The sequence below is a fragment of the Rhopalosiphum padi genome, chromosome 4 (assembly GCF_020882245.1).
Source record: "Rhopalosiphum padi isolate XX-2018 chromosome 4, ASM2088224v1, whole genome shotgun sequence".
Classification (NCBI taxonomy): Eukaryota; Metazoa; Arthropoda; class Insecta; order Hemiptera; family Aphididae; genus Rhopalosiphum; species Rhopalosiphum padi.
Genome location: NC_083600.1, coordinates 30,064,324 through 30,089,552, shown reverse-complemented (window position 1 = coordinate 30,089,552; position 25,229 = coordinate 30,064,324). Strand labels below are relative to the sequence as shown.

The window sequence follows — 25,229 nt, the reverse complement described above, 5'->3', positions numbered from 1 at the left end:
ATTTTTAAAATTTTGCATAACGTTTGATACAATTTATATTATTATGTTTCAATGAATTCTATGTATTTTATTAAGCAAGAAAATTATGAATTGATGAAACCTATTTAGATAATATCTTATTAACTGCAAAAATGCAAAAATATATTATTTTGTGGACTATGTAATGTATATAACATATATGTATGTAAAAATAGGTACATTTGTTTTTATTTAATAATAACTTTATTGATATATTATAATAATTAATAAACCAATCAATAAAACTTTTGAAAAAAAACAAAATTATTATTCCAAACATTTATGAACATAAACACTAGGTATTTACACATTTTGATAATGGAAAAATATACTTACAATTTTTATTATTTTCGTAGTAATATTGTATGTGTAGGTGAATACTTTTATCTTATTTTCTTTTCAGATTTTTAAATATTTTTTCAATTTATAATTTGAATACTACAACTCATATTATAATCAAATTATCGGTGAACTTTAAGAATTTCAATATGAAATAACTTATAATAACTTGTGAATAGAATAACATTAAAAAATATTCTCTATTTACATTGAATTTTACAATATTTTTAAATACCTATTACAACTATACAGTGTAAAATACCTACTATGATATACTGTAGGTATCATGATTCTTAATCGGAACAAGCCTACTACATCATTTAATAATTAATTCTTTAAGATTCTAATAATGTTATGCTGTATTATATTATATTTTGCAATCTGGCACGATACTCGTCCTTGAAGAGAAAGTGTCCACTCGTGATTGCCAACCAGCTATTGTTTGATTCTCTTCTTGATCGTATTATTTGTATTGTGCTACTCGTGTCAACAATCCATAATCTACAAATTATTGTTTTCTTTACATTATGATGACTCATGTCACGATTACTAACTTACACCACCGTTATAAGTATTTTGTATCTTATGAGTGTTTTTAAATTATAATATTTTAATAAATAACAGAACAATATAAACATTTTTTCAATAGTAAATTCACAACGACATTTTTTACCTAAATTACTCGATCCCATATGAATCATATATTTTTTTTAACTTGTTTATAAACTATACTCGTGAATCATAATAACTTTTTTAATTATGATTTTGTAAAATTAATGTAATATATTTATATATTATATTGATAAAATAATTGTACGACGATTACTATTGTATAACATTATTCCTTAGTAATAAAAATAACAGTTAAATTATATTTATCTTTGCCTTACGTGATTTATTTTTGAATTTATTATGATGACCAATTCACATGACTGCCTATTATCTATATTATATTATTTAAGATAAATTATAGTTTGTAAAACTTTATGGAATAACAAATCATATTAAAAATAATAATGCCCTTCACATTAAAATAACTTAAAAATGTAAACTTTTGATCAATGGCCATGTCACGATAGTTCAATGACCTATTTATTTTCATAAATATATTAAGATGTTACCAAGGGTAATCTATTTTTATATTATTTAATCGATTTCAAAAGGTAGTATTTATTTCACGAATCAAACATTTTCAAAACTTCAAACGGTTAGCTTATTCTTTACATATGTTTTATTTTGTTACCTACTCAAAAACTTAAAAATTTAGCTGTACTTAAATATATTTAAACAAATAAATTGTTTTTTCGTTTTAAAAATTATCAATGTTGGGAAAATTAACGTAATCTAAAAATTAGTGTTTTGTAGTACCCCTTCCACCTACCCAATCAACGTTTTAATTCATTTGTACAACATGAGATTGTAACTAAAAAATACTTAAAAGTATTAATTAAAAATTCATTATTTTAAATTAGATTAAAAAATAATAATAATCAATTAATATGAGATTGATTAATAGCGTAGCGTATTTGTGATTTTTTAATAAAGTGGCTGTTATATTTTTTTTTTCTTACCAGAAAATCATCGAAATTAAATAATATTAATGTATACAGCGGCGCAATTGAAAAAATCTTGCGAAACCCGTTCCGGGATGGTTCTCTTTCGCTGGTTCGGACGGTATTGACTCGTGCCTACAAAATTCGCTGAACGTCGAGCCTGGGGCGCAGCTAACTGGTTTGACTATGCAATTAACAGATTGGCGCCAGCAACGACAAATTTTTATACATTACTTTTTTGTCTATATTGTCGGCTTATCAAAAACATAACCTACTTATCAAAATTCAAGAACAAAAATTACGACTATCACAATTTCGGATAGAATGAATATTTTAATTTATAACTATATGCACATTGTAAGGTTGATCGTAGTCGACTTATAACAACAGTGTACTTATACAATTTCGCCAATCTCGGATATCCATCGAATATTTTAATTGATTTTCTAGGCAAACAAACTTATAAGTTATTACTATTATTAACAGAATCAACATTTGTGTAATATAATGATACATATTGACAGGTAGTGTTTTGGAATATTACACTAATTATTATTGATTCATGATCGGTCTAGTAAAAACGAAATACATTATATTAATAAATTCTATGATTTACCCTAATAATTTCTGAATTTGTAATAAATACTTCATCAAGTGGGAAAATTAGTCCCCAATAGACGATTTGAAACCCCAACTTATAGCATTTAAACCAAGCTCTGGAAAAAAAAACACTTGTCATAAATTTAATATCCACAAGTATATAAAATAATAATATAATATCAATAGTTATATCAATATTTTAAATACTTCTAAGTTATGAAAATTATTGGTTATTAGCCTGTTAATCGTTGATCGTAGATGGAGATAACTACTAGTTTTGTAAGACTTTACTGAAAAAAAACAAACTTCCAATTAACTTCACTTTAACTAATGTACAGATTTTTAGTCTGTTGGACACAAAAAAAATCACCCTTAGTTACTTCTATGATGCTGGTAAATGGTGATCTAAATTCATTCGATGTCATTTTCAGATTCCATAGACTGTTAGCGAATTACCAATTGCCAATGGACTTCTAGATATATTCATGCCAACAGGTGCTATACAAAAATGTGAACCATCAATTAATTAAAAATCATCATAGCTCCTCATGGTGTATTATCGTATAATATTATGATTGCCAATGTAAAAAGAACCTTTTTTAAAAACTACGATATTTGTGTAGAAAGTCAAAATCAACTTTTTTTTAGTTTAATGTCGCAATAAAATATTATTCGAGTATCGTCTTGAGCAACTGCAGTCTGCAATACATAATATTATACCTTTATTTAGCCATTAAATACCCATCATCACTGTTGCTGAAAGCTTATTAAGCACTTAACAATCTATTTCATGCACGATGCAAAATTACTATCGTTGCGTTCTTACAAACTGGTTTAAATTATACAATTATTAATAATAACGTATTTCTGCCCTTTCATTACTTGATGATTGCTATTACCTTCCATTTTTTAAAAACCATAATTATATATTATCTATATTAACAAGTTTTTAGTGAGTATTAGTTATAACGCAATTAATAGAATGTATATTATAGGTATTTAAAAAAATAAATGAAACAATAATAAGTTATCTAAAATAATGTTCATTATTTTAATATGATTTTTTTTTTTTAATGTAATACACCTTATTATAATGTTATGGTTTTTTTTCTGCCGCGAGACCATACTTACCTATCTATGTATATTGTGTAGTCACGATTCGAAAGTATCACATCCAAACAAGAACGGCTTCTGTTGTTAGGTACGTTGATTTAAAACACTTTTTAGGACTTTTTTAAATTATTAAAAACAGTTTTGGTTTCATTTCTTCGGACAATCTTACAACCTACGCTCTTTAGATTTAAAATTTACATCGTTACAGTTTTATCAATCTAGACTAGATTTCATAATATTACCTACTATCTTTCTCTCGAAAGTAGTCACGATTCTCTTGATGTAATAAGTAAACGATTTTTGTTCCCATAGTATGGTTTACTCGCTTTCTATTTCATGGACAATATAAGGTCCATCACTAACACAGCAAAAGTCAATAAACAATGTGTTAGGTATATTAATAATTTGCATAGGAAGCGGTGCGTACGGCATGTTATGTAGCAAAGTAGTGGGACACATCAAACAATTTTAATTTGATTAAAAACCAATTAGCTATCCGTTGCATAAAGAAGTAGAGTAAAGTACTATTATATAGTACAGGTAAAAAGTGTACATTTGCGATTCATTAGGAATTTCGAAAAATTATCATTTTATATTATTATTATCATATCACGTAAGTGATATTCATAAACAGTGAAATTACTAAAACAACGGTAGGTATAGTTGCGTATTATTCGTGAAATACCTGCAGTCACAATACAAAACACTATGACACTATATATTATGTATAAAATGATTTTGATGATAACAACTCTTAAAAAAAAGACGCACACACACACACAGCCATTCACATTTATCACTAAACTTATAAAATATAAGACATGTAGGCTTCTTATTTATACAACAATAGCAATTATAAATTCAATAATAATTTTAATTTTGTAAATGTTATTGCAAGTACTAAAGGTATTTGTGTAAAAAGTTGTTTGGTACTTATAGAAATATTAATTATTAATCTTAAATATATTAATATAACAATTCTAAATACTTTTCTTTACAATACATATATATATAAAGATAAAATATGTAAAACAAAAAAAAAGATAAACTTAAAAAATACATCTTTTTTATAAAAATCAAATGTTTTTAGGCTATACAGTACCAATTATATCGTTAATTCTTGGTACAGATATAATAATTACTAGTTATAAATAATTTGAATTAAATACTATATGTTAAAATGTATAACTCATAAAACATTTTATTTAAAATACTTAATAAATCAACATTACTTACAACATACTGATCCATAAAAAGGTTTATAAAAAAAAATTAAATGACTTGTTAATGATTGTTATAAGTTATTTTTGTGCTATATATTTTACTCTGTTAAGTGTAATTTTATTATAAATATTTAATATAACCTATATTTTCTACATACATTAAATATAATTTATTATAAGACTAATTTACATAAAATCAATGAAAAAAATTTCTTCCAAATGCAAATTAACATTATGAATTTTAATTAATTGTATTTAATTCCCAATAACAAATTATTTTACTATTGTGTTTAAAATATTAAATCCATTAAATAACGAAGACTCGTTTATCCATTTTTAGTTTAGAATATTTTTTTCATACCTTATTATGGATACGATTTTAAACAAAAATATTAATCCCATTAATAATTGAAAATAAATAATACAATATTATATTTATAGTCGTATAAATGCGGTTTTTGTTGTGATGTGCAGTATTCGATACATATTGGTGATACTAATAAATGGGTTAATTATGTCGTTTTTTTGTAGGTAGGTACCTAAGCAATTTTTTAAAACCGGTTCACTATAAATGTTAACTATATTATGTATCTATTAGGTACTATAAAAATTAAATAACCTTTAAAAATGATGATGTTACGACGCAGAGCTATTATTATCAAACTAAATCGTTGGTAAAAATAAAAAATAAATAAATAAATGTAATGATAATTATAATAATTGCCGAAAGCATTTAATGTATAATAAAAGTGCGATGTCTAATTTAAAACTATTATTGTGCAATTTATATGTTTCGTGGATAGTGGTCGGACGACCGGAATAACGTCTCGTGACACTGACGGATTGTAATTTTATTTCAAAATATTATATGTATAATCATAAGAAACGTTGGTGTTTATAACCGTTCAAAAACGCACTGGACATCGCGTATTACGCACGCGATTGATCCTCTATCCATTATAAAATGACATTACAGGTGCTTGTAACAGTAAATTATACAGATTTCAAGTATAATATATTTGGGATCGCCATTAACATTATGCGTGCCTATACTGTTATATACTTACATAAAACTATTTAATCACGAGTAAATAAGTACCTTTCACGGAAAATAAATAAATGAAAACCAGTAGGTACGGCTGCTAGTGTGTGTATATATATATATTTAATATTTATTGTCTTCAGAAAATAGGTTTTAGCGACACACACACACACAAATACCGGTTTTACGTATAGGTGTTGTATAATTGTCGATATTACGTTGTTATATATATATGTGTGTGTGTGTGTGTGTATTATACAGACATTTAATATTATCATTGCAGTTTTTGATTTTTCGAGAATTATATATTTGGTTATGCCTACTCGACTTGTGTATTACACAATAGTGTAAACAATATTTTTTATTAATTTGTCACTTCTCAGTTTCAGTCGGACACACGAATACAACGGAAAATATGTAATAACATAATAATATATAATATTATTTGTATTGTACTATAGAATACTTTTCATATGTATATTATATTATACATTCTGTATTTAAATTATAATAATATGTATGTATATGCACTCACGTCTCATACGTTAAATGTAGGTACGTAACTGTATATAAAGCATGAATGTCGAATTTTTTTTTTAATAATTTTTAAATTGTCACTTCTATAATACTGAATACATAGGTAGGTAGCTATTATGTAGTAGACAATGGTACACACTACACATTATTACATTATATTATTGTAATCTATACCATATATTTCTGAACATATGCAAATAATATTATATCGCATTAATCGTAACAGAAATAGGTATACCTATTGACTATTATGTTACCTACCGAGTGGTTGGAGATTGGTAAATAGTTTAAATTTCGTGTTTAAATAACGACAGCAAGTACAATATTAGTTAAAATCAAAGTGCGATCGTAATAGTATATTATAACTTTATAAGAATTTAATAAATTATAAAAACAATTTCGCTCTCCCTTTAAAATCTAATGGATAATCGGACCTTATTATAGTTACTTATACATTGTGTGCTATGGCCGGTATTAGCATTGAACAATCAATCATTAATTGTACTACTAAAGTACGGTATGTGTGTAGTGTATACCACTAAAATGCATACGAACGTATACTATAGGTATAGATATACATTTAAAATGTAGGTAACTACTTATACGTGTACTACGAGCTTTTAATTTAATAAACAATTTGTATAACGATATATTTTTATGATGACTATGGAAGTCCGTGCCTACTTAGCTAAAATAAATTATTTAAACATATCTATTTATAAATATACATTTAGGTAATTATTAATTAAAAACTATATAATTTAAATATTTGATATTCCGAGTGAATGCATTAATAATTTAACATTTTTTGTTTTTATTATATTTATGTTTGACAATGAACAAAATTTCGGCATTAACTATTCTTCAGTAATAAATAATATTTAAATAATGACTTTTCATAATGTATTCCATAATTTAAAATTTTGAATATTTTTTACAGTGGTGCCAGTAGTATAATATACTGTTCAAATATTTAGCAACAATGTAACATAATATACTTACAGAGTTGTACGTATTAAATAATATAAATTGGTCTTCGTTTTATAAATATAGAGCAGAATAAAAGTATTTTTGTACGTAATATCATAATATTATGTTTTTTATTATTATTACGAGCACTTTATAACTAATAACTAATTAATTAATGTGCATTAGATATTTGAACAGTAATTATTCGCTCTCATCGTCTTATACAATGTTATATTCTGAATCGTAGTATAGAATGAATTGACCATATTTGTACGTATAACTATGTTCAGTGTATGCGTCCTACATCATCAGCATATTGTACGTAGGTATCTTTAATACCTATAATAACAACAATAATATGTATAAGTGGGCGTAAGAATGACGTGAATCCATTTCGTCACACGCGGTTCGTGAATATAAACAAAAACGAATTACTTGCTCCATTTTAAATTTCACATTTAGCTTATCATCATAATAATATAGAGTGAATGAAAACCGAACGAAAATTTTCCATAATATATTATATTCATATAATATTTATATGCTAATCGATGATAAATTATCTATCAAGGTGCGCGTCAAACATTTCAGTAGGTATAAAATATGGCTTATATTTATGTGCTGTTGAAAAGTCATGTGTTTACGACACTATTATTAACAACAGATTGATACTATAACTTATGAACTATAATCTATATAGGTGACTATAGGAGCACTCCCATAAATTTAATCCAAATTGCGCCTATGTAAGATTCGTAATTTAAATTTTTGCACAACAGAACAAGACATAATTTGAGTGTTTTAAAGATAGGTAGGTACTTTAATTTACTTTGTAACACTCCTCCGGAGAATTTGTCAACATGACCTACGAAAAATATAATTACATTTCTTCTCATATTCGTATACAATAGTATTATAAATATTCAATATACTCTTAGAGTTTAATTAAAAAAACACCGTCATTGAGGTTAAGAGATCGTGCAATCGTGTATAATTGCAGCTTACCGGTTGTCCTGTGATCATTCCCCATTATGTTTAGCGCATTATATTAAAATATGTCTATGAGCCCCGCATCCCCGATGAATGCACAACTAAAGACCAATGCTTTTTTTTTCAAATATATACTCTGGGCCTGCATTCATACAGACCATTTTGAGGGTCTTCCGATTCTTCAAATCTATGCCCGATAATAATAAGTGATCCCGCAAAGAAGAAAATTACTGTTTTTCATTTCTATACACGCATTTTTGATTCTTCTGACTTCCTTTTCGCCATTTATCTTCCATTCATAATATATGTTATTAATAATATCTAAATACCAGTATTAGTCCTTTATGTTTTATACTATTTTTTTCACCGTTTTGCACAAACTCCTTTCCAAATACAATGTTTCTTCATTTGTAAACATCGCATTACACTTTACTCAATTCTCGAGTTTCATGCTTATAATAATATAACAGTATTATATAATTATTATTTCAAACAAACTAAACCTCGCAAATATATAATTTTTGGTTGCATTATGTTACACGAGTACAACGCAATTCGACAATACACACGGCGTTTTAAATACAGTATCATAGTCAAAGTAAAACCTGAACCTATATGCTACTCAATGTTGTATAATATTATATATTATAATATATAATTTATAATATAATGCGCCATACTATCCTATCGAAATATACTCTTTAACGCCATCATATATATTATTACTTATAAGGTCTATGGGTTATTGTAATCATCGTGAACGTGAACGAAAGCTAAAAGCATTTATTTTCACAATATACTTATGAAGACATATATATATATAACTTAAAGCCAGTAATTTTTTTTTTTAAAGATTTTTTTTAGGATAATAACTGGACTTAGTTATGCCAAATATTATATGAATAACTAAAACATATATAATTACATCATAATATATTATTTAAACAAAAGATCACTTTCCTTTTTTTATCGGGATTTAAAATAATAATTAAGTACCTATAGAATATACATATTAAAAAACTATTAATACATCCTTGTGTTGTATTAAATTTTTATTACGGTAAACTGTTCAACTAATAAAAAATACTAAATAACTTTAATTATTATTAAAATATCAAATTACTTTTTAATTTTTAAAAAAAGTAGAAAATCGTGATAAATATTTTCTAAGAGTAACGGTCTTCGAATAATTTAATTCATCAAGTTAAAGGTGCTATTTAGTGACTATACTGTTTACATATACAAATATTACATTCAATAAATCATTGAATATCTTTGAAACTAAAAATTAATAATACTATTGTATTTATTTCTAATAGCTAGCATAGGTACAGTTTGAAATACGTTTTATTATGACAAGTTCAAAAATTGACAGGATATAATGTGTCATTTACACTAACACGTATAGGTATTCAAGGACACCGTATTATCCTATAAGTATATTCTATATAATACCTTATAGTATGTACTTTTTGATATTCAATGGTTCAAATTGTAATATTTGCTTTAATCTATAATATGAAATCGATAAGAAAACAATACCTATATCAAATTAATCATCTATTATAATTATTACAATAACACTATTAATCAATGTCGAAAAGCTAGACTCGTGATGACTCTAATAAACATTATCATCAAGTCAACCATTACCCATAATAATATGTTATATAATATTAAGTATATTCATTGTTTCTTTTATTTGGTAATAATTACAATAGTTTAATTTGTAAATAAATTAGTCTTATAAATATATTTAACTTGATAAAGTTCTAATTGCCTACTGTTTTTTTTGTAATTAACATATAATGATGCTAATTAAACAAATAATATTCATGTTTAATTCATTAAAATAATTTTTTCAACTAATCATTATGCTTCGACAACAAAAATTAAATAAATAATTATTAAATATGAATACATATAATAATCTTATATAATTATAATAATAGGATGGTGATAATATTTAAAACAACGGAATTAAAAAAAAAAATTTTCCTCAATAGTTTCAATAATAATTGTGAAAATGTTTAAGGAATTAAAAATGTGAAGCTGTTACCTATAATGTTAAATAATAATTTCATGTGAGTCCAAGTACGCAGTTTCTTAAACAACTCCAATAATAATAATAATAATAATAATAATAATATTATTATTATATTGTGTTGTGTACATTGTTAAGTGTCTGTTTAATATCATCGGTCTTGTAAAAAATATGTAATATATTAGCACAAAATTAAATTGTGCAAATAATCATGATGCGAAACTTAACATACAGCTTTTATAATTAAAAAAAAATATGAAATACGTAATTTAAAGGAGTTTTACAAATAATTTTCAATCAATATTTAACTTGCAATAATTAAAGTAAAAAAATGATAGATTAACTGTATAAAATAAAAATATATGGTAAATTAATTTTTTTAATAATAACTTCTTTAATAAATCGAAAAATATTGAGTATTTTTTACCCAGCATGTAATATTTTTTCAGATAAATAATAGTAGCATAAACATTAATTATTTTCTTTTTGATTTCGCAGAATTTTAATACAGATCAGAGATCAGTGCATTAGTTTTATGTTCATTTTTCAATTTCAAGGATATTAAAAACTAAAAATAAATTGGAAAATTTAATCACACCCACGCTAATAATAAATAATATCAATTTATTTATTTTTTCTGCGAATTGAATCGTAAAAATAAACCTTCTCAAATTTAAGGATTCTGTAAGCGAATAATATAATAATATATAATATACTATGAATTATGTACATATTCTAAACCTGTAAATATATGTATCATGTATGTATGTATGCATGATACAAGTGTAAACAAAAACAAAAATATTATTTTGGTTATATAATATTATTAATTTACTGCTGTTAATTTAAATTATAAGATATATTGTGTTTAAAATAAGATATTACATATTAAACGAGTATTGGGATTGAAATATACCAAATAAACACAATGCAGCAGCAGACGTGCTTACTGTTCTGCCAAGGGCTATATAGTTTGTCCCCTCCTCCAGTGTAGTCACTGATGTTTTTCAATTTTTGCTTGATCGAGTTGAAGGTCGACAGTTAACGGCCTTGAGTTATACGTTCTTTTGATGCACACAAACACATTGTCACAATCTTCTTCTATGATGTTATTTTTTTCATTATTTTTTCCAGTTCAAACGTTCAGGAACCTCTGCGCGAGCAATATAACATATTAAATATAAATATAAGCAATAAGTGTTGGTTTTGAACATCGTACTAATTTTTTTTTTCATGACTTAAACTCTATTGATTATTATTTTTTTTTTTTTTTTATATAATCACAGGTAACGTAAAGTAACAATATCAAAGATCAAACGCGCCCTTGCAAAATGTTGATGCTTCTGACTACCGTCATATCTGTAAGTACCCATCTCTAATTATTATTTGAGATACATAAAATATCTTAGTAAAACTAATACAAAAATTAAAAATAATATTTTTAATTATTCTAATTATCTAATACAGTCGACTAAAATAGTTTTAATTGGCTAAATTATCATTACATTGTGTCGAATTTAATATATTTTGATATTTCAAACAAAGTAAATATTTCAAGTATCTTTCAAAAACAACGTACTTATTATAATTAAATACATTTCGTATTATAATCGCATAAGTTTTTAATTATAAAATTATTTTCAAACTTGTATTATAACTAACGGTCTGAATAAATTACTATTTATCATAATAAAAGTAATTTGAAATAAATTATGTGGTAATTACTAATTTTATCAAATTCTCTTAGTATTTTATCACTCGGGTTACACAAGTAAAAACATCAAACACTTAGTTATTAAATTCACACGATACTTTTGAACATTAGTAGCACTAGTACAGTAAGTTGTATTTCTTTGTATTTTGACGTTTCAATGCTAAATATGATTACATTACAAATGTATTGAATCAAAAACTCACATGTATAATATTGTAATTGAAGCAGTAAATACTACGTAGAACATAAGTCTAAGAAAGCGTCATGTTTCATATATTTGCAACTAATGTCATGCTCTGTTAGACAAACTATCTGATATAGATTTAAAATGCATACCCACATCCTAAATAATATATTTTATGTGGGTTTAGCAATTGTGATTTTTTCCAAACCAAGTCTTGTCAGGATATTAAAATCCCTTGTTTATTTTACTTCAACAGCTTTTTAAATATTTGTATACACATTCGGGATAAGTAAAACGCTGCAAAACGCATGTTTACGGAACGGTAAACATATTGTTGAAGAGTATATAATATCAATACATACAAATCTGACCTTACTCGGATACTTATCGATTATGTCGAAATACAATTTCTTATTCATAATTACTAAATTTCGAAACGAAACAGCAATTACCTATACTAATATTAAAACTTTAGTTCAGAGGTATCCTTTGGGGCATTTCCTATTGGATATGATGATGATATTATACATTTTAAAATGTTAAGTAAATCTTTCATATATAGGCAGTTAAACCTAATCATTACTCCAGCAATTTCGCACAAAACATGTCGGTTTATATTAAAATAAAATACAAATGCATTTTAAACTAAAACTTCCATAAATATCCAGTTAAAGCTTATCATTACTCCGCAGTCGTTTTGCACAGAACATATTATCAGCTTAACTACCATGCTGCAGAATTCCCTTCACTAACGCACTACACAAATATTACCTATATTTTATATTTTTATAAATACATAGACGGGAAAAACATTAACAATTTTAGTTATTGTTCATAAAAAGTTCATAATACATTAACTTCAATAAACAAATAAATATTAATAAAATAAGAAAAATCAAAAATGTTGTCTTTAATGTTTGTCCCATATTGCAATATGGCTTTAGTATAAGTCCACAAAATTAGAAATCTAAAGTAAATATTTGTATTCACCTTACGCAATTAATATTTTTTTATTATTATTATATCATTTTATTTTTCATTTTTTTCTTGACGTACCATTGAGTTCAATTATATATCATATGTCCATAAAACATAATACTGCAGATTAGACGATTTTTAATTTACTTTAACATTAATGATTGAATTAAAAATAAATAAGTAGCTACTACAAGTATCAAGGGTGATTATTTAGTTAAGTATAAAGTTAAGTAATTATATTAATTGGCTAATTAATACAACGAAACCACAGCTCGATAAAATATCGATTGATTCAGCCTTACTATTATAATTTGTTTTATTAATTAGTTCCATGATACGTATACTTACCGTAATAATTATTTAGCACGTGTTAATAGTTGTATTTTGTATAGATGAACACTTTCATTTATTAATTATTAGTTATTACACAATACACATCTCTCATCTCTACATCTCATCATCGTTTTTCCTTTAAATCCCAATCTTTTAGTTCTTACACATGTATTACAATTCTACGTTAAAAATGTATGAAACGTTAAGTGACCTTTCAGAAGTCTTACTGTTAAATTTAAAAACTATTCACGGTGCAGTAAACATAAAATCATAAAATAACCATCGAGGTCTACAAGTCACCGTGGTAAATTTTGTATAATTGAACCGTGTGAGATTGTTTCTTACTCTCTTGTAAAATTATATTATTTGTTGACACGTAAATAATGATTACAATTTTTTCATTTTTTTTTTTACAACTATAAAAATAAACAAATACTTAAAATATTTCAATACCTAAGTCTCAAAAATCTGAATGATATATTATTGAATGTGAAAAACGATTCTAAGCGTAAAAAGTCTATATCAGCCTATATCACTTGGGGTGATATGTTTTTTTTTAGATATAGTTATTAGTCATTTATTTTACTTTTAATATTATAATAGGTTGATATAATAATTTTTTTATATCTATTAAAGATAATAGTCTTTATAATTCTTTTAGATTTTATAGTTTTAATGCAAACTACTTATAACTTTAAAAGCAGTTCATTATAATAACGAATCTTGTATTAAATTTTTAAAAACTTAAATACAAAAATAAAAAATTTATGATTTTTTAGCTGTAAAATAGTTTGTGATATTTTGTGATTTTAAGGATTTCGTTAAAAATCTAAATTGAAATGTGTATAAAAAGAAATGAAGCATATTATTATGTATTTGTATATAGGTGAAAGAATAACTTTTGTTAGATCTTGTACTAAATGTTCAAGAATTTTTTCTCATAGGTACTTACAAACAACTCAAAAATAATCGAAATATTTTGAAAATGTTTTTATAAATAAAAAACGATAATATAAACATTTGACAAAAATTTAAAGTACCAACGGTTATTCGTTTTCGAGTTACATAAAAAAAAATTTAAAAATAAGAACTGGGAATTTTTATGTTTAATCTGTCAAAAGTACAAGCCAATCACCAGATCCAATTTTGTATCCAAAACCACCTTAGCTTTTAAAATCAACGCATTTTATCGACAACTTATCTTGTACTCATCCACGAAAAACACATCATGATAAAATCAATACGTTTATTGCTCCTCTCAGAGTCTAAAAATAGTATATATATTTATTGGCAATCCGGAAATAATCATTACATAACTAAAATACAATAATACAAATGTGCTAAAAATAAAAATAATACAATGTTTGTTTAAAACAATAATTATTATTACTCTTACGAGCAAACACGATAGATTTTTTAACAGTCATTATCTTGAAAAGTATTTATTTAGGTTCTTTAAAATATTAAAAATTATTACGAAAAATTAAATTTTAGAATACATTTTTAATTTCATATACCAATACAAAATATCTTTCTAAAACCTCCAATACATACAAATTTAATTTCTAATAATTTTTAGTTTTTGAGTGTTGATTTTTAAAAGAATCACATTTGTGTATTATAACGCAAAAATATTAAATTTGAAAAATTAGCTTACCCAGTATTAATTTTCTATTGCGATATTGTGATATCTTATGATATTTTTTTATGATTGTTTTCTTCTCCGATTCAGAAAAATAATTAAAGTAAATGTGCCGACCTTTAATATTCTGAAGGTACTCACACGTACGGATTTTTTTTTATGAGGTTAATAAGGATTACCTTAGACTTATGTAACTATAAAATCATGAGGATTTTCTAGCAGTCACGAGGATTTTGATAGACAATACAATAGAATAGTATAATATCACATAATTTATATATAATAACAATAATTTACGCTAAACTATAGACATAATATTATGTTCATGGACTCTAGAAGACGTTAAAAATCAGCATTAACTCTTCGGGATGACTAAATTCATAGTTTTATCCGTTGACCATAAAAAAAACAACGTGATGTACAAAATCACAAATAGATACACGATTTCAGTTGTGCATACAATGCACACCTGTGTAGGTACATTATACTCACGATATTGGTTAGTACGAGTATATATAAGTATATTTATATAATATAATGAGCTACGGAAGTTCTGACTGGAAGATATTAATACGTTCCGGTATGTGATGTACACGACCTCGTCATCGTTGTCGTGACCTCTCCGGTGGAAACGAATTTATGATAGGTACTTAAGGGAAAACATATTACACACAAGTGTGGTGTCGATGATATGAATAAGCCGAGAGGAGATAATAATACACATGTTATTATTTTTACAATATTAATAATAGTATTATTATCGTTATTAATGATATTTATGTTTATATAGTGATAGACGCACTAGCGCTATCATACCGGCCTTGCTTCTGCGATATTTAATAGTCATAATTTCTTTATGAAGTTCTCGTTCTGCTTTAATTCTATTGGGCATAAAACGTCAAATTATTATTATAGATACCTACTCGATATCGGAAGAGAATGCGTAAACGTGAATGTAAGATTAAGGATAAAGACATGACATCATTATATTCTAAACATTTTATATTATTTATCATATAGAGAACAATATAATGAATAATGATATTTTTACTTGTTAAATAATTAATAATTTATTATATAACAATCATTACACATAATACATAATTTAAATTCAAAATCAAGTAGGTGTAGTATACAACAACGATTATGTACATTTTTGGGTAAACTAATAGCTACGTGTTTCCATACAATTTGATAATTGAATATCTCTTCATCACATGAAAATTATTTTATTTTATTCACCTACTCTATTCAGGCTTAGAATAATAAGATATAACAATTTTAACATAATACATTTTTTTCTAAAATGTATAGCACCACAACTTTTTTTTGTTGCATATTGACATATTGTAACGTGCTGATAGAAATTCTATAACTAAGTTAAAATATGATAAAAGCTTTTTTTTATTATTTTTGAAATATAAAAATTACAATCTGTATAAAATATACAACGCGCACAATAATTACATTTCACGAGAGAAGGAATCGCTCAGTGGCGACACCTCAAATAATAAAAGTTGAAAAAAACATGTACCAGGTGTCCAGGTTCACTGTACCTATTTAACTTACCTAAACAACAATTTAAGCAAGTATTGATAGATTAATATTGTGATAAATTATGAAAATAGAATATAAATTTCAGATTTAAATTATACATACTGTATACTGTCTGTACTTAAAATTATATATTATACTCGCTCAATCGAAGGTAATAATGAAATTTAATGTAAAAATTAAAATCAAAATAATATATTAAATATTATTAATATAATACAATCATTAGTGGAGTAATTGTCTATTCCACAACGACTGTTATCAAAATAATAATGATAATTATTATCATAAAATAAAAACTTTGTATATATTTTATATTTAATAATGTAGGATAAAATGTAATGTCTATTAATAGGATAGTAAATAGTTAATACTAATGATAAACCTAATAAAACTAAAAATTTATTTAATATTTTGCAAAAAAACAATACAGAAATAATCCTCTTTTATTTTACATTTAACATATCATTGGCTTATTAAGCACAAATGGTATTTTACACTTTAATTCAAGTATGATTTGACCTATTTTTCAAATTCGTAAAATATTTTTTATAAAACAATATTATGATTAAAATAAAGGAGATCTCAGATTTGTTACGTAGTAGCAGTCCTTCATAGGCACGTAATAAATTGATAAATAATGATAGAACTTGTTATTGGGGTTTTAGCAGTTCAAATAGTCGTCAATGTCAGTTATAATTAAATTCACTGTAATCGGCTGATAGAAAAGAGATTCTAAAACTGTAACAGGAAACGTTTTATATTCAAGAATGAAGGTAAAAACCAAAATATTGAAAACTGTGTACAATGTACATAGTACATGCAGTGTAAGCACTTGAAGACTTATAATAACAGTTCATGATACGTGATAAAATAACACTGTAAAATGTGTAAGTACTCGAAATAGTGTTGATCACTCACATATTGAAATTTAAAAGTGAGATAGAAATATAGAATTCAAGAAGACAAAAAATTGTGACACATCTCGAAACACGTTTGGTAGGTTAAAAATAAACGAATAGCTGATATTTAATATATGGTCAACAAGTCGAAACTGTATACATTAATAATAATCCAAGTGCATGTCGGCAATGTATCCAAGCGTATAGCTCGACACACGATTTAGAGCTTAAAGTATAAACTTATTTTTTATATTTTTTACCGACAATAATAATACGATGGAATGCCTGATGTGATTCAAATCTCCAAATCCATTGTTGCAAGTCGTAAAGTAATTTCGCGCGATTAGTTATAGTGAAAATTGTATAACCGAGCAGTTTGTAGTTAGTACTATTAGACTGATGTTACACGCTGACTCGAATGATTCAGTATAGCCATGTTCAACGTTGATACATAAACGTCGTTCCATTCAAGTTTACCGTTGTCATTATGTCAGTATAGGAAAAATGTACCATTCATATTATATTTCTGGAGGCATATTGACATCAATAAATTGTAAACAGTCGTACGTATTTAGTGATTACATTTAATTGTATAGTTATTTGTAACCACACGATATCAATGTGTTTACTATAGGTATATACATATAATATACACATATATTGTATATTTGTATACTATACAATTACGTGTACTACTTATAACATTTAATAACTGTTAACTAATTATTTTTCTTTTTGACATTCCGTCGTATTAACACGTCGTATACTGCCTACCTGTATAAAGTGTCAGTCTTAATAACATTCACATCGGTTATTTATTACGACAATTTTTTATTTTATATACATGTGAACATAGTATATATAAAAATGTATTTTTCTTTTTTGCGTTGAATATTGGTTTCGTGTATTTTTCCTTAAAATCTAAAACAATCATATTGTCTAAATTATCATAAGTAATAGTGATAACTACTGTTGTGTTATATCTAAAAATCCAATTACCATGTACTGCACATTACACATGGTGTGTATTGGTGTGGCTGATTAGTCTCCTTTTTATAGTGACTTCTTAGTTTTCTTGAGAGGATATTACAAACATTTTATTTTTTTTTTATTATTTTTTTGTAGTTTGTACGTTTCAAAATGCTCATAATTCGTTTTAAATTTAAATATAAAAAAAAATATATAAGATTCACTAGATGATATTCTTCATTTAAAATGTTGTAATAAGTCAATTCACTCTAATATTAAATATAACAAAGTTAAATGGACTATATTATAGAACGTAAAATTTACCATGTTATACGTTTGTAAGACAAATACAACGAACGTAAGTGAAGCGTCCTCTAAAGGAGTTCAGAATTCCACAACACGTTGTGTATTTTAAATATGCAAATTATAACTAAATAATTTGATAAAAAATGTAAATGTATTATTTTGAAATTAAATTACTCGTCTATATTCAAATATTTATTTTATATTAGTATACAATTCATAATAGTAGGTACTTTGTACCTATAGTATCTGGGTTATTTTCTAAGTAACAACTGCCAGACAAAATGTATGTATGGCGCCTACATATACATACACTAACAAATCAGACGGAATACAATTTAATAGGTTTTAGTATATATTATAGAAAATAAATTAAATATTTTTAGGTATATATTGCTCCAGACAAAAACGATATTCACGAATACTTAATGAAGAATACTTAATTTTCGACTATTGGTTAGGTACACGAAAATTATTATATCGCCGAAATTCGGAGAAAATATATCAACTGTTACCTTCAATACATAATAATTATTGTTGAAATCACGCAAATTTATTCAGGCACGCATGCGATCACAAACGAGACGTCTGTATTTACAATGACCTGCCATAATTATTAATTAATATTGTGATATTATTATTAATGATGACATGAAATAGACATATTATTATATCGATAAACACATAGTTATACCAAGTTAAATAATGTATATACCAAGGCATTTATAATTACTTCAAGTTTTAATACCTAATTACTGTTTGAAATGTCAACAACTCAATAGTTAATCGCATACACTAAAATGTATAATAGACACTATTAAAATGTATAGCTTACCGGTAACCACTGTAGATATAAAAATGCTCTACTAATTTTTCACATTTTGTATCAATAATCATACCAGAAATGTTAAGTAATGCAAATAAAATCTGATCCCACATTTTCATCATAACTTACAACACCGCCTTAGATTGTCGTTTAGTTATTAAATATTTTACTACAATAAACCGGGAGTAACGATAAACAAATTTTTGATGTTCCATAATGACGTATTAAAAAAAAAAAAAATCAGTTATTATCAGACTATTTTAAAAAAAATTATTGAAATTTAAACAACCTATGTCCACGACAAAATATTGCATAGTGTATTTTAATAGTTATACCATCAACCATGCCAAACCATTGCTACATATAAAAAATGCATGGACATTTATGAATAGGTAGTACATTTTTATTTGGCGCACTATTTAAATGTTTATATATTTACAGCGTTTACACTATCTATACCTTACCTAGACATAATAATAATATAATGTAATATAATGTAACATCTATTGAACAATATACAATAAATTAACCTTGCCAATTAATGCAGAAATCATTTTTGTACACAAAGTGTGTGCACGCTTGTGAGTGTGTATGTGTGTGTGTGTGTGCGTATGCACGCGCTCGTGTCTTATTTAATGTATAAATTAATACCATCGATAAAATAATATATTATGTTGACTACAGTTTAACGTTATTGGTGATGAATACAAATATTATCTAGATTGCCCAACGACCGTGATTACCAATAAGTAGGTGCGACCGTCAACACCACACGAGAATAATATTTTACAGCATCATAAACAGACAATTTAACGCATTTTAGTATTTTTACCGAGTACATCCAAAATACGAAATTAAAAAAAAAATGATTCGTGAAAAGCATAAATATCTTAAATACGCCATTCTTACACAATCACAAAATGTTAATAATAATGTTAACTTGCATTTTTGTGAATAGAAAAATTGTATATTTTGGAAATGAGAGTTACTTTAAGTCCTATAGCCCCAAGTACAACCATACAAATTGACAATAGTGTTGATGAAGACGTATTAGGTTCAACAACTCTAATGTATTATACTATTATCTATTGTCTAGTTATTAAACAAAAAACTTCTTATACCTAAATAGATCTTCATAGACAGCACAGGCAGTACATATTATTATTATTCAATGTTATATTGACAACTGTCCCAAAAATATTGGTTACATATATACCTATACTATTTTACTATTTGAATTGGATATCAAATGATAATTAATATCGTTGTCAAAAAGAAATCACAAGAACATTATTATATTATGCATAGCCGTTAGGTATACGTATATTGCATAAAAAACAAAATATTTTAATGTCTATTTTTGTCTCCATTATAATAAGTTTATGTACAATCTGTGTAAAAAAAATACATGAAGTTAAATTTGAACACATATTGTTTATATATCAATTGTTTGCTATATATCAATCCTATATGAGAAACATTTTTTATTTGTTTCATTAACTATTGTTAATTTAGAACAATTATTAAAAACACGAAGAAATTGAAACGAAAAATGTTGTTTTTAAATTCTCATTTTATATATTTTCTTAATATGACACACCAATCACTAGCACTATAAAGAACTCTTATTATAAAAAAATAGTTTACATTAAAACTTCATTTTAAACTTATACTTTCAACCACAAATATTTATTAAAACTATACTATCATTATAAACCGTAATATATATACCTAATATATTAAATACCTATACATATATCAACTTTCAAACACATTTTGTTAAACTCAATTAAAACTACATATTACATTCTTAATTAGTTTACAAAAAAAGTTGATTGTATAGTTAGTACAAAAAACTATATTCAATGTTTTTATTGACCTTGCTTATTTGCGTGCTATTTTCAACTTTGGGCATAAATAAATAATTAAATGCGTCATGGATAAACCAAACGTATTATTAATTTACACTTTACTTTGAAAACATGTACCTATAAGTAGTTCAGCGGATAACAATTTTCTTGGAATCGCATATTTTTAACGATAAAAACAATGAATAAATATCAACTCAAAAATCACTCATATTTCATACGAATTCAACAACATAAGTTTACCATACAAATAAAATGAATTATAAAAAAACCGGTATTTTTAAAATAATTGTAGGCGTCTGTTGCTTGCTTCAACGGCAGCATTATGCGAACAAGAAGATCTCTCGAGGAACGTTGACCATTTTCAGACAGCTACCGTTTAAATCGCACTGTTCTCGGAAAGTAGGGTTTTTTAGCGCTCTCTATAGATACTTAATTACAATTATATTAAGTTTATGGTGTTAAATTATTTTACTTGTGTTTGTAAATAAGTTGTGTATAAGAATAAATTACACCCCGTGACAACACTTCTTGATTAGGGATTTTTCCATTTCATTATAAGTCTAGGACAACATGACGTACAGGACATATTTTTTTTTTATTATTTCTATACTATATTTTAAATTATATTCCAATATTTTATTGCACACAGTGCCTGTGCATGATGGATTTGGGAACGGCGATATCAGTGCCAACGGGCAAGACGACGCCCATTGAACCCGCTGTGCCCGAGCCAAAAATAATTCCGGTGCCTGGTTCCTATCTCGCGCCACCGGCTCCCGTACATGAGTATTCGGAAGAAAGACCCGAACCACCGCCGTTGGATCCGTCTTATGTGCCAATCCCATACAACTTCATCGAGTATTTGGCACCTCAAAGTCTTCAACTGGTAATGATAATTAATAACTATTTTATTTTACAGCGATACATGGTAATGCAATAATTAATTTAGAGCAGTTTGAAAACGTTTTGACATATAATTGATTACGATTGATTATAATGATCTTATAGCGACTTGTTTATGAATTTTCAATCAATACCTATGATAATATTGCACAATAACAAAGTTAACCAACTTATCTATATATTATAATAGATACTACACACCTATTTTAGATGCAAATTTATTTATCACACGCTTACGGTTAAATTTTTCCCATTAGGAAGTACCATCAAACCTAATTAGCCGGATAAAAAAAATCTTATGGAAAAAATTTTAGGATACGATTTAAAGCTGAAAAAAATTAACCTAAAGACGCCTTAAATCGCCTATTATCCTTTATTTTTTTCTACAATATTACCTAGTTTTAGATATAATTAGTAATTACTAATGAATATAATTTCCTTTCACCTACATCCTTACAACTATTTTTTTTTACTTTTTCAATCTCTTTTATCAGATTTACTTTTATTTACTACGATATTAAATATATGTTGTAAATATATAAAAATGGACTAGCTTTATATTACAAATAATAAAAAAATTCAACTAATTACAATAGTTTTAATGAATTGGTTACCAAAAATTATACAGAAATAATAATTTTAAATTCACCGCATAAGGTTAATGAAATGAAGCTCATTAAACACTGACAGTTTATTTTAAATAAAAACAAATAGCCATAACTTTAATTTAAGTAAAAAATAAACAGTTATAAGAAAGTGTCCACTTTAGGAAAGATAATTTTACAAGCGACTTTTATTATTTTATTATATTTTTAAATGTGTCCATTTTAGAGAGTATTTTGGTATTCTAATTTTTCTGTAAATATAGAAATGTCATTAATATTATGTAACCTATTATTTTTCTTATTATCATTATTATAATTAATTCAAGTATAGTTAAATAGTATTTATTAAATAGTATAGTATTCGACCTTTATCTTATGTACTTACCTACAATAATAATCACGTATTAGAAGAATTTTACTATGACCCAGCGGCCAATTTTATTAATATTTCTACCTTTCAACTAATTTTAAATTCTATACTTACTATTTAAAACTAACTAAAGATATTGATTACAATACAAGTACCTACTTCCTTATAAAAATTCATCTTTTATTACATTATACATACTTACCTAATGGCTAATGTAATATGTACATACTTTTCAGGTACCAATGAAAATTAAGTTCCAAAAACCTTATTCGAAGTATGAAAAATACCCACTCACAGCAACTAAGTATCAGAAACTTATCAAAAATGAAAATATGAGACGGAAATATTATTCAAATATCCCACAGCCAAATTATATTCCATTGAACTGATGAGTGTTCTAATTCTCTCATCGTCAAAAATGTTTGCCATGTCATATATATACATATATTATATGTAATTAAAAATAAAATGTTATACATTTTTTACCTCTTAAAAATAATTGTTTTTATCTCTACTATAACCAATATTGTTTTGTAATATAATTTATATGTAATATTTTAATATAATAATATAATAATGTGTAATAAATGTCATATTTTTGTATTATAAACATATTGTTAATTATTGAATATATAATTACGTAATCCTTATCAAAAATCTAATGGTGTGGTCTATTCCATATGTATTCTTCACCACTACTGATCATAATGATCAACAATATTTTCACTTGATCTGCAAGAAAATACCTAATTCAGTAATATGTCGTTACAGCTGATACATCAGAGACAATAAATTCCGATGATAGAACTTTAAGTTATAATCTATAATAATATATTAATATGGCGAAACAATATTTCTGCAATAATTATAATCATTGGTCGCGTGAACACCTCTTTTATATTATAGTTTTAATTTTAAACACTCTTGTTACACACTACGTTTATACCAATCACCAATCATATATTTACCATGTTCGTCGTAACTTGAGGGTAAACAATAAAGTATTTTTAATGTGACATATTTATGTATATTGACATATAGTACCTATATAGTAACTCGACCGACGAGTACGTTTGTGATTTAAGAGTTGTACAATATGTTACCAGTAATGTTATCAATGAAATAATATTGATGTTAGCCATGGACTTTGACTAATACGATTATAGCAACATAGTTTTAAAATTTACATCGTTCATGCAGGTATTAACTAATTATAAGACAGCAAGTCCGAACACGGGAAAAAATTTCGGGGGGGGGGGGGATTGAAAAATGTACATAAATATCATACCATTCATTTGTAGGTCAGGTAATTTATTTTCTGTTCCTGATATTTCGGAGGGGGTTTAAACACCTTTGGGTTTTGACCCCCCTGCGTTTGCGCCTGTAAAACAGTATTGCAACAGGGAATGATGAAAATCTTTTATTAAGAAGTTTCGGGTTCGTGGACTTGTACTTCCTTAGGTTTGCGGCGTTGGTAAATAACGACGTATCAACACGTGAAGAGTATATTTTTGTTCAAATTTTAGTAGGTGTAAACATAATGTGTTATATTTGTGTAATAATAAATCATTATTATGCTTTTTATAATTTAAAATATTAGTTAGTACAGATTAGTGAAAACTGAAAATTTGATAAAGAATTTAAGTA

The 25,229-nt window shown here is 25.7% G+C and overlaps 1 protein-coding gene across 3 annotated transcripts in view; it reads left to right on the top strand.

Moving 5' to 3' along the window:
- The window catches only part of LOC132930469 (uncharacterized), a 41,625-nt gene extending 17,433 nt beyond the window's left edge, over nucleotides 1-24,192 (top strand). The window contains exons 1-4 of one of the 3 annotated variants that reach the window (XM_060996359.1): nucleotides 11,479-11,627; nucleotides 11,715-11,789; nucleotides 22,354-22,590; nucleotides 23,819-24,192. In XM_060996359.1, the coding sequence (XP_060852342.1) occupies nucleotides 11,760-11,789; nucleotides 22,354-22,590; nucleotides 23,819-23,971 (420 nt within the window). In that variant the 5' untranslated portion in view covers nucleotides 11,479-11,627; nucleotides 11,715-11,759 and the 3' untranslated portion in view covers nucleotides 23,972-24,192. Of the gene's footprint in view, nucleotides 1-11,478; nucleotides 11,790-22,353; nucleotides 22,591-23,818 lie in introns of those variants that run through there. The other 2 variants (XM_060996358.1, XM_060996357.1) reach the window with 2 other exon arrangements.
- The last annotated feature ends 1,037 nt before the right edge of the window (nucleotides 24,193-25,229 follow it).